This window comes from Eurosta solidaginis, chromosome 2 (genome assembly GCF_040869045.1).
Source record: "Eurosta solidaginis isolate ZX-2024a chromosome 2, ASM4086904v1, whole genome shotgun sequence".
In the NCBI taxonomy this organism is placed as follows: Eukaryota; Metazoa; Arthropoda; class Insecta; order Diptera; family Tephritidae; genus Eurosta; species Eurosta solidaginis.
In genome coordinates this window covers 78,632,869-78,644,970 of record NC_090320.1, presented here as the reverse complement: position 1 = coordinate 78,644,970, position 12,102 = coordinate 78,632,869, and the positions used below count along the sequence as shown (strand labels likewise).

The 12,102-nt window shown below is 41.8% G+C and overlaps 1 protein-coding gene across 1 annotated transcript in view; it reads right to left on the bottom strand.

The window, feature by feature from the left end:
• The window catches only part of LOC137242231 (uncharacterized), a 39,029-nt gene extending 30,184 nt beyond the window's left edge, over positions 1-8,845 (bottom strand). Inside the window, exon 1 of the mRNA XM_067769596.1 lies at positions 7,069-8,845. Coding sequence (XP_067625697.1) covers positions 7,069-8,742 — 1,674 coding nt within the window. The 5' untranslated portion in view covers positions 8,743-8,845. The remainder of the gene's footprint in view (positions 1-7,068) is intronic.
• Positions 8,846-12,102: the final 3,257 nt, after the last annotated feature.

Below are 12,102 nucleotides of genomic sequence, written 5' to 3'. Positions count from 1 at the left end.
GCAATGTGTCCCCACATGACACCAACCATCTCTTTAATTGTAATGTGGAACCAACGCCTCTAACACCCCTTTCCCTATGGTCCACCCCTGTTGAAACAGCAAGTTTCCTTGGACTCCCGTTAGAGGATATTGATGACAGTTTGTGATCGGTCGCGTCTGTTAGGTGGGGCGAAGCACTGCTACAACAACAACAACAACAACAACGTCCAGTTCCAGGGCCACAACAGCAGTCGCGTCCTAGCCTTCCACAACCCGGGCGTAGTCACCCGTCACTTACTCCCAGAGTGACGACGTCTACCCCTATGCATTTCAGAATTCTGCAGTTAATCTGTAATGGATTAACTGGGAAGATCACGGAGATAGTCGATTTCATGAAGCGGCACAACATCCGCATTGCTGCGATTCAAGAGACTAAACTCACAGCAAGATCTGCACTGCAGACCTGTTCTGGGTAAAATGTCCACAGAAAAGATTGCGAGGGCAGATATGGAGGCGGCCTCGCGTTTATCATACACCACTCTGTGCAATATCATATATTTGATCCCGACATCGACCGCAGGGACAGTGTCTTAGAACGTCAAGGCTTATCTTTCCGGTCAGCGATGCAAACCTAGAAATCATCAACATCTACATCCTTCCTGCCACCTGTTGCCCCAGTGGATACCGCCCTAATATTAGCGCCTTACTCACTGGCAACAATCGCATTATCATAGGCGATTTCAATGCCCATCACGATCTATGGCATTGGGATTCAAGGGGTTGTGTAGCGCAATATATAGCTTCTCCAACCCAATTGTCAACCTCACCTTCGAGCGGCGAATCCCGTTTCACTAACAGACGAGGCTCTGGCGACCCCAAGCTCCTCATGGAACTTGGGGGTGGGGAGGGAGGGATGGCCTGAAGGTTCAATGTGGCCATATAAATCGTTCCCGAGATGGTCGGGCCAGCACCTTAATGGTGTTGTGTTACCGGAGCGTATCGGATCTGTATCCGACAAAGGACCATCACATCGATAATACTCCCCAAAGCCTTCGGGGAGTAACCTAATCGCTACAACAACAACAACAACATCTATGGCATTGAAACTTGCGGGCGGACAGTACGGGTGAGATGTTGGCGGATCAAATAGAAGAAACGACGTTCTGCACAATAAACGGAGACGCCCCCACACGTATGGTAGGCAGCTCTCACAGTTCGCCGGATATTTCAATCGTGAGCGCAGAACTCGTAAACTGCGTCAACTGGCAGCCGATGGTAACATTGGCATCCGACCACCTGCCTATACTTATATCGCTCGAGCGTACCACCGACTTCATCGTCACAGAAAAACACACTCTCATTAACTTTAAAAAAGGAAAGTGGGACGAATACAAATCCTTTACATACAACCGCTTTGTTGCCCTCCCTATCCGGACTGATGCCCGCGAAGAGGAGCGTGCTTCCCGCAAGGTTATTGAATCCGCCTCGACTCGTTTCATTCCCGCCGGTAGAATTCCCGAAATTCGGCCCCACTTCCCGGCGGAGGCTGCAAGCTTAGCGAGAGAACGCAACCTTATAAGACAGCTCGATCCCGGCGACCCCAAATAAGGGATATAAACCAACGCATCAGATTGCTTGTGGATGAACACAAGCGGGCGAAATGGGAGGAGCACCTAAGCGGTTGTAATCTCTCTGCCGGTGTAGGTAAACTTTGGTCCACCGTAAAGTCCCTATCGAATCCGTCTAGGCACAATGACATAGTTTCCATCGCCTTCGGCGATAAAGTGCTGTCGGATAACAAAAAATGCGCGAGCGCTCTCTGCCGACAATATATAATGCATTCTACGGTCGTCAAAGATAGACGGAGGGCCAACAGACACGCACATAAACATAAATTCAGCGCGTCACCAATTACCATCACCGCCAAAGAGGTTGAGGATGCCATCGGTCATGCTAAGCCGTCCAAAGCAGTGGGCCCAGACGGCATAGCCATGCCGATGCTTAAAAGCCTAGGGAAAGAGGGTTTCAAATATTTAGCACATGTCTTCAACCTGTCTCTTTCCACCTTTGTCATACCCGAAAAATGGAAAATAGCCAAGGTGGTGCCGCTACTAAAGCCTGGGAAAGCAGCTAACATATGAGAGTCATATCGCCCGATATCTCTCCTGTCGCCAGTAGCCAAGACGCTTGCAGCCATTTTGCTCCCCCACTTCAAAGCAAATTTGCAGCTAGCCTGTCATCACCGCTGCGCTAATAGCCATTAGAAATGAAACATCAAAACCAAGAAGAATTAAACAAGGGGTGCCACAGGGTGGTGTCCTATCCCCACTTTTGTTTAATTTCTACATATCTAAGCTACCTTCGCCACCAGAAGGAGTTACTATCGTTTCCACAAATACAAAGTTTCCATCGCCTTTGGCGACAAAATGCTGTCGGATGCGAAAAAATGCCCGAGCGCTTTCTGCCGACAATATATAATGCATCCTACGGTCGACAAAGATAGACGGAGAGCCAATATACACGCACATAAACACAAATTCAGCGCGTCACCAATCACCATCACCGCTAAAGAGGTTGAGGACGCCATTGGGCGCGCTAAACCATCCAAAGCAGTGGGCCCAGACGGCATAGCCATGCCGATGCTCAAAAGCCTAGGGAAAGAGGGTTTCAAATATTTAGCGCATGTCTTCAACCTGTCTCTTTCCACCTTTGTCATACCCGAGAAACGGAAAATGCCCAAGGTGGTCCCGCTACTAAAGCCTGGGAAACCAGCTAACATATGTGAGTCGTATCGTCCGATATCTCTCTTATCGCCAGTAGCAAAGACGCCCAGCGGGTTAGGGGATCAGAATATACCCGCGGTAGGTATGCCTGTCGTAAAAGGCGACTAAAATACCAGATTTAAGGGGCTGGGTAGCGCAACCCTTCAGGTTGCCAGCGTAATATATAGCTTCTCTAAACCCAATTGTCAACCTCACCTATCCGCGGCGAATCCTGTTTCACTAACAGAAGAGGCTCTGGCGACCCCAAGCTCCTCATGGAACTTGGGGTGGAGAGGGAGGGAATGGCCCGAAGGTTTAATGTGGCCACATAAATCGTTCCCGAGATGGTCGGGCTAGCACCTTAATGGTGCTGTGGTACCGGAGCGTACCGGATCTGTATCCGGCAAAGGACCATCACATCGATAACACTCCCCAAAGCCTCCGGGGAGCAACCTTATCGCTACAACAACAACAACAACGCTTGAAGCCATTTTTCTCCCTTATTTCCAAGCAAATTTGCAGCTAGCCTCTCATCAGCAAGGCTTCAGAAAACTCCATAGCACTACCACCGCGCTAAATGCCATTAGCACCCAGATAAATTGCGGTTTAAATCAATACCCCCACCATAGAACAGTACTCATAGCGCTAGACCTATCAAAAGCTTTTGATACGGTCAACCATGGCTCGTTACTGCAAGACCTGGAAGGGTCTACCCTTCGCCCATGCCTTAAAAGGTGGACCGCCAGTTATCTGGGTGGTCGGCAGGCATCGCTGCAATTTAGAAAGGAAACATCGAAACCAAGGCCCAGGCCCAAAGATCGATGCGCTATGCAATAAAATAAACGGCTACCTCCCTGATCTCTCCAGTTTTTTTGCCTCGAGAAACCTGGCATTATCACTGACTAAATCTTCCGCGACCTTATTTACAACATGGACGTCCCAAATGTCGACGTTTTTGAACATCCACGTCGATGGCACTACGCTACCGACTGTCCTACACCCCAAAATCTTGGGTGTGACGTTTGATCAGGATCTACATTTTGGTGAGCACGCAGCCGCAATTGTTCCGAGAATTCAGAGCCGTAACAAAATCCTCAAATCCCTCGCTGGCAGTACCTGGGGAAAAGATAAAGAAACGCTCATGACTACATACAAAGCAATTAGCCAGCCGATTACGTGCTACGCGTCACCCATATGGTCGCCAAGCCCAAAAATTAGCCACTGGAAGAAACTACAGGCCTGCCAAAATACTGCTCTCAGAATCGCCACGAGCTGTCTTCTTATGTCCCCAGAACACCATCTGCATAATAAGGCATGAATACTCCCCATCAGGGAGAGAAATGAGATGCTGACCAAACAGTTCCTGTTGAATACCCAGAAACCTGAGCATCCCACCAGACATCTGATTGATGAACCAGCACCGCCTAGGGGCTTAAGGAGTCATCTCCGTAAGCATTTTGAGGAAATACGGCACCTGACAACCCAGCCGTATGAAGCGAAAAAACACAAGCAGGTCCTTGGTGAACTCCATAAACAGGCGTCGGACCTTTATGCCGGGAATTGCCCGGTGAATCCAGTACTTAAAGAAAAGTATCCAATACTCGCGGAAGAGGAACGCATACTCCCCAGGGAAACGCGTGTCACTCTTGCTCAACTTCGTTCTGGATACTGTAACAGGTTAAACTCTTACCTATCCAGAATCAACCCCGACATACAAAATGTATGCCCCGTTTGCAATGTGTCCCCACATGACACCAACCATCTCTTTAATTGTAATGTGGAACCAACGCCTCTAACACCCCTTTCCTTATGGTCCACCCCTGTTGAAACGGCAAGTTTCCTTGGACTCCCGTTAGAGGATATTGATGACAATTTGTGATCGGTCGCGGCTGTTAGGTGGGGCGAAGCTACAACAACAACAACACTATCGTTTCCTACGCCGAGGACTACACAATAATGGCCACAGGCCCAGGCCCACAGACCGATGAGCTTTGCAACAGAGTAAACGGCTACCTCCATGACCTCTCCAGTTTTTTCGCCTCGCGAAACCTGGCATTATCACCAACTAAATCCTTCGCGACCTTATTTGCAAGATGGACGGCCCAAATGTCGACCATTTTGAACATCCACGTCGATGGCACTACGCTACCGACTGTCCTACACCCCGAAATCTTGGGTGTGACGTTTGGTCAGGATCTACATTTTGGTGAGCACTCAGGTCCTTGGTGAAATCCACAAACACGCGTCGGACCTTTACGCCAGGAAATGCCCGGTGAATCCAGTACTCAAAGAACAGTACCGAAAACTTGCGGAAGAGGAACGCATACTCCCCAGGGAAACGCGAGTCACTCTAGCTCAACTTCGTTCTGGATACTGTAACAGGTTAAACTCTTACCTATCCAGAATCAACCCCGACATACAAAATGTATGCCCCGCTTGCAATGTGTCCCCACATGACACCAACCATCTCTTTAATTGTAATGTGGAACCAACGCCTCTAACGCCCCTTTCATTATGATCCACCCCTGTTGAAACAGCAAGTTTCCTTGGACTCCCGTTAGCGAATATTGATGACAATTTGTGATCGGTCGCAACTATTGGGTTAGGCGAAGCACTGCTACAACAAAAACAACAACGGGACTTTTCTCCAAGAAACTTTTCATGGCAGAAAGAGATTCGGACCGATCACAAATTGTTGTTGTTGTTGTAGCAGTGCTTCGCCCCATCCAATAGGTGCGACCGATCACAAATTGTCATCAATATCCTCTAACGGAAGTCCAAGGAAACTTACAGTTTCAACAGGGGTGGACTAGAGTGAGAGGGGTGTTAGAGGCTTTGGTTCCACATTGTAATTAAAGAGATGGTTGGTGTCATGTCGGGACACATTGCAAGCAGGTCATACATTTTGTATGGGCATTGATTCTGGATAGGTAAGAATTTAACCTGTTACAGTACTCAGATCGAACGGAGACTTATATATTCCGGCAGCATTAAGTACCAGTATAATTAAAAAAAAATATTTTCCAAATTTTGTTAACCTAAGGTTGGGATTGGAAACGCGTCCTTTCCAACTTCTCTGAGAAAAGTAGCTCCCAGACTCGTCCGTTTGATATGCGAGTCAATATGTTGATCGGAATCAATTGACATTACGACAGCATATTCAATAAAATTAAGCATTCAATTATATTAATGAATTATATTTAGTAGTTTAATAAGTTTAATGCCTATTAAGCAGTAATAATAAATAAATTAAGTAAATCAAAATAAAGGAAAATAAAATAAAATAAAACCAAATAAACTGAAGTAATCATGTGAAAACGACTTCATAGGTTGGAACAACACTAAAAGAAAATATGCAAACTTCCACAAAATAATGTCGCATCAATTTAAAAAATCGGATGTCAAATAACCATGTTACAATAAAAAACAATTTCGGCTGTATTGCGAAGGATCAAAAACCAATTTAAAAAATGTTTCCGTAACCCCATAAACTTCATATTGTGACGAATATTAGTGACACTAAGTGATACTCACATCACTAATCTGATACTAAGTAAATAAAGCCACAACAACAATAAAGCAAGCTGCCACACTTGTATGTACGTAAACAAATTAATCATCATGAACACACATACATACAAGCAGCAGAGAGATACTCACAAACGCATGTCATCATCAGCTACTACTTCGCTCACATATACACACGCATATGGTTACACACTACAAATAAACTCGCGTATGGCTGGTGAGAATTCTAGAAGAAGAAACGTCTAGACATTGGGGCAGAGAGTATAAAAGCAGCAGAAGCTTCGTAGTCCGGAATCAGTTTGATTTAAGCACGCTATTGGTTGCGAAGTATAAGTGTTATTCTGAAGTACTTTAATAAAGACCATTTTGCATTACTGAATATTGGAGTTATTTATTCAACAGTTTAGCGATACGAACGTTAGTAGAAGGTGTGAAATAAGCAGAGTTTCCCTAAATTCGTTACAATATTAACGGCAGGACTTTCACAACTTTTTTTTTTTGGTACGGGGACCAACCCATTCTAGTGAACTAGCGACAAATATTACTCGTTAGTTCCATAACTTATTAAAATTTATAGAAATAGATTGACAGTTGCATAGTTATCATTTGAGTGAAACTGATTTTCAATCACTTATCGTAAAACGAAAGACGGGCCCCGAAAATAGATTGGCAGTTGCATAGTTATCATTTGAGTGAAATTTATTTTCAATCACTTATCGTAAAACGAAAGACGGGCCCCGATTTGGTATGTAACGATTCACAAGTATTTTTACTAACTATAATATGTGAAATTACTTACTATATTGACCTTGTACCCCATCGATTTTAACAAACGGATTTTGAGTCGCATTAATCCAATTGGAGATTTACTACACTTGAGTTCTTGCTCATCTGACAGTAGCTCGATAAACATTTTCACATTATCCGGCCCCTTGTAGCTGACTAGTATGCTTGGTATATTTATGCCAAAAATAGGACAAACTAAATCAACAGAGTTTACATTAGGATGTTCTGAAATTTTATTGCTAATTTCTGCAAAATCACTCCGACTCTTTAGTAAGTATGCTGGTGCTGGCGTATCAACTTTTTGCGTCGGGGATATTTTTAGTTTTTTTAAATTCCATGTTGGCTCTTCTATTGCAATAGCTGCAAGAAGCACCTCAAAACGGCTTTCGACTTTCGGCTTTTCTCGTTGGTCATTCTTATTATTGTATTGTGGTCTTAACTTAAGGTCTATAGTTGCCTCTATTAAATCTCGTGACTTGTGCCCCAATGTCCACAACGATAGACAACTATCTACTAACTGATCAACAAAGTACTGAAATTCATTCTGATTAATTTTATTTAGTATCATTAATTCTATTCGTTTTAGATCGTTTTCTGATATCTTGTAATTGAGTTGAGCGCAGCACCATAAAAATGTTGCAAGTTCTTTGCAACGGACTTCTTCGTTAGCCAATGTGTCAAACCTTTTCGGGGACTGGAGACGTTGCAAACAATGTTCTACTAAACGTTCAATAGCAGTATTATCATCCCAATGATTATCAGCAAAATAAGCAAACAAATGCATACATCCACGTAACTGAATCCTTTCAAATATATCGTGAGTACAAAGCTTTTTCAAGTGCTCGCAAACTTGCTCAGATTGTATTCGCTGAAGGCGGATTGATTTGATTAGACTTATTAAAAGTGGATCATTCGTAGCTTCATTGAGTGAAAGCTTCTTAAGCTCTTCATTCAATCGTTCATTGTATAATTCACTTTCCACACGAATAGATGTTTTGAAAGCAGCATTTGCTATTACAACAAAGTCCAATGTAATCAAATTAGGGAGGTGTGAATCTATGTGTCGATTTAAGAATTTTTTAAATGTCCCAACTAGTTGAACGTCCCGGCTTTTATTAAAGCCCAAATAAAAGCATATTTGTACAAATTTATCTTTAGTTATTGTTTCAACAAACTCATTTGTGGTCAATCGTTTCATTGCTGCATTATAAAAATCAATTTGCATTATCCAATTCGGCATGAGATAAAGAAAGGCGTACAATGTCCTTAAAATTGTATCCATATCCATATTGGGTAACAGATGAAGTGCTCTGGCATCCAATTCATTTAATAAGCTGGCATATTTTTGCGGATCAGCGTTCGCCCGATATGTGAAGGCAAATATAATAAGTGCCGGCAATTGGTCTGAAGTTATTCGAGCCAATTCGTTACGCAAGTAGCGGATGTCGGTTATAGGAAAAAAGTCTGAATACCTGATAGACGTGGGAACAATAGGTGTATCCTTCTGCAATTCTATAGCAACATGTTTAGTAAAACGTGTGAGCAATGTGCCGGATTGATCATTGCGTTCTTGAAGTATGTGCCGTGATGTAAAAGACGATAATCTTTGTATAACAGCATCAAATTGTGATTTTGAGAAACTTCTTAACAACGATGAGCTCCTCGCAAGTACGAATGTGTTAATCATGATTAAAAAAAAATTTTAATTTTTAAAAATGTATTGTTTTATATAATGAAGCAATCTTTAGTTATAATTGACATAGATGAAATAGTTGAAGCCACAATGAGGAAGAAGTCAGCTGATGAACAGGGCAACACTAATAACTAATATCTATAGCTAGCGGATTTAAGGGATCAGTAGATACCAGCCGTACTGTCAAGTCTTCTGATCGGTTTTTCAAAACGAATTTAAACTATACTTTATGTGGACTAGGGTTTAACCTTGCCACTTTGTCTATAACATAAAATTGTACTGCTCATAGCTTAAGCGGCCGAAGTGACAGGGTTAAACTGTTGTCAACTTTATTATTATTTCTTTTTTATTTATCTATATATATAAAAATGAATTTGTATGCGTTAGGTCGTTCAAACCTGAAAAACGGCTCCACCGATTTCAATAATTTTTTTTTTCTATTATGTTCGATCTGATTCAGGGATCATTTAAGACAAAAAAATTTATTTAAAAAAAAATCATTAAAAAAATATTTTAGCTATTACTCAAAAACGGTTTGACCGATTTCAAAAATTGTTTCTTTCCTTTATTGGGATCGGACTAACTGTTCATTTACAGCAAAGAAAATTTGGAAAATCTTCAATTTACCAATATTTTAGCTAATAGTGCGAGTTTTGTTGTAATTATTCATGCGGTTTTTTGTTGTAGACCCCTTTACTATTTGTAACATTGTTCTAAGAAGTGATATAAATTTAAATTTTTGCAATGCAACCAATTACATACCGCTTACATATTTTTCTTCGCACAAAAAAATTGTTTGGGAGTACCAAAAAAAAATTTTTTCACAGTAATGAAAGAAAAATGGTTATTTACCATTTTTTTATATTTCAAGATCAAGAAAATACATCAAATTTTCATTAACATCTTCGTACATATATTATTCATTTTCGTGTAGGATCCAAACTCAAAAATAACGTACCAACGTAACAAATCATTTTTAAAGTACCAGTTTCAGTACGAAAGTGCCAGGAACGGCAGCTATGGCACACAATTTTTAAAGGTACACATATTTGATAAAGGTGTGCGTCTTGACTGTTTACATTTTACACCTATTTGCAACATTTATCTAAGTAGGGATATAAATTTAAAGAAAAGTGATGCAAGGTGTCGCTGTGATATTTTCACCATACAACTTTTGCCCAAGAACATTGTAATCTTATATATAATAAAAAGAAAGGCTAAAATGTGTGTTAGTTGGTAGCCGGTGTTTGAAGAGATACGCCGGTCGATTTTGTTCAAACTTTCACGTAAGTTGCGTGTGCCTCACGCGGTGTTTTGCACATAGGTTTGTATGTGATCGACGCGCAGGGTCTAGAGATTTAGGCGAAAACGTGGACCCGGGTACCCCTAGAATGTGTTTATAGAATATGGATATCAAATGAAAGCTGTTGGTGATTGCTTTAGTAGAGGGGTATTTTCATACCCCTGGGTGACTGGGGTCTCAAGATAGGGATATAAATTTAAAGAAAAGTGATGCAAGGTGTCGCTGTGATATTTTCACCATACAACTTTTGCCCAAGAACATTGTAATCTTATATATAATAAAAAGAAAGGCTAAAATGTGTGTTAGTTGGTAGCCGGTGTTTGAAGAGATACGCCGGTCGATTTTGTTCAAACTTTCACGTAAGTTGCGTGTGCCTCACGCGGTGTTTTGCACATAGGTTTGTATGTGATCGACGCGCAGGGTCTCGAGATTTAGGCCAAAACATGGACCCGGGTACCCCTAAAATGTGTTTGTAGACTATGGATAACAATTGAAAACTGCGGATGAGTGCTTTAGTAGAGTATAATTTTCATACCCCTGTGTGACTAGGATCTCGAGATATAGGCCAAAACGTGGACCCGGGCATGCTAGAATGTGTTTATAGAATATGGATAACAAACGAAAGCTGTTGATGAGTGCTTTAGTGCAGGGTAATTTTCATACCTCTGGGTGACTAGGGTCTCGAGATATATGCCAAAACGTGGATCAGGGTAACACTAGGATGTTTTTTTTACATTATGGTTATCAAATTGAAGCTGTTGATGTGTGCTTTAGTACAGAGTAAGTTTTATACCACTGGGTGACTAGGGTCTCGAGATATAGAACAAAACGTGGGCCCGGATACCGCTAGAAAGTGTGTGTAATATGGATATCAAACGAAAGCTGTTGCTGAGAGCTTTAAAGTAATTTTCATTGTGATATTCGATTTAGTCCCATCAACCTTGCAAAAATAATAAATATGCATGTGCGTTGAGTGTGTAAGCCACATACTATAAGCAAAGAGGATAAATATAATAAGAGCCGTCACTCGTTATTTTTTAGGCATTTACTCGATGTAAACTATGAGGTAGTCGCTACTTTTTTTTTGGGTGAGATGTTTATAAATGTCTTCTATACATTTTCATGTTGTATTTGTGTTTATTTTACCGACTGTATTTAATTAAGTATTTAATTCTCTTTCCAAAAAACACGTTTGCATAAAGTGACAACACCGCATGGATAAATAGAAGGCAATTCAAAAATGTCCCTCATAAAACAAAAGTAGCGACTACCTCATAGTTTACATCGAGTAAATGCCTAAAAAATAACGATTGACGGCTCTTATTATATTTATCCTCTTTGATACAGATGCGTTCATTTTAAAGATGTAACATAATAGGAGTATCTTTGTTACGGTCTGCTGCTACGGTCTACGGCTATGATCCACTTGGGAGCGGTTCACGCGAACACACCTAGCGATGTGGCGAAAGTGGCGATAAAAAAATATCGAAAACCGGAAAAAGACAGACCTGCCATGACTAGCGAAAAAAGAAGAGGACCATGAGTTTCCGCCGTATACACAAAAAGACAGAAAACAAAAAATTTGGTAAGGAAAAAAACCAAGAAAAATCGCCGAGTTTCCGGCCAAATCGACACCAAAAAAGATGATGGTGGTAAAACGTATTCACCTATGGTGTTTGTAAGTGATTATTGGGACTTACAACGTGAACATTTTCCCATCAATGAAACAACGCCAGAATTAGATCTGCATTTAACCTATCAACCATTAGGCATGTTCAAGTGGCAATTGTATGCAGCGCAACAAATAAAAAATTTTTGGGTGGTAATCAATCTTAACTAGTTAGGACACTACCCCCGGCGTACAGGCCAGCACGAAGCTTTTTCGCTACCTGGGTCATTTGGTCACCTCGGACCACAGCATCAACCACCACCAACGGTGCCTACTATTACCACGGGCATCACCATCGGCAGTACCTCCCCCAACTCCTTCATAAGCGCAACCACCAGCGCAACAACCATTAGACGTACCGCCACACCAGTTGCAACGCACG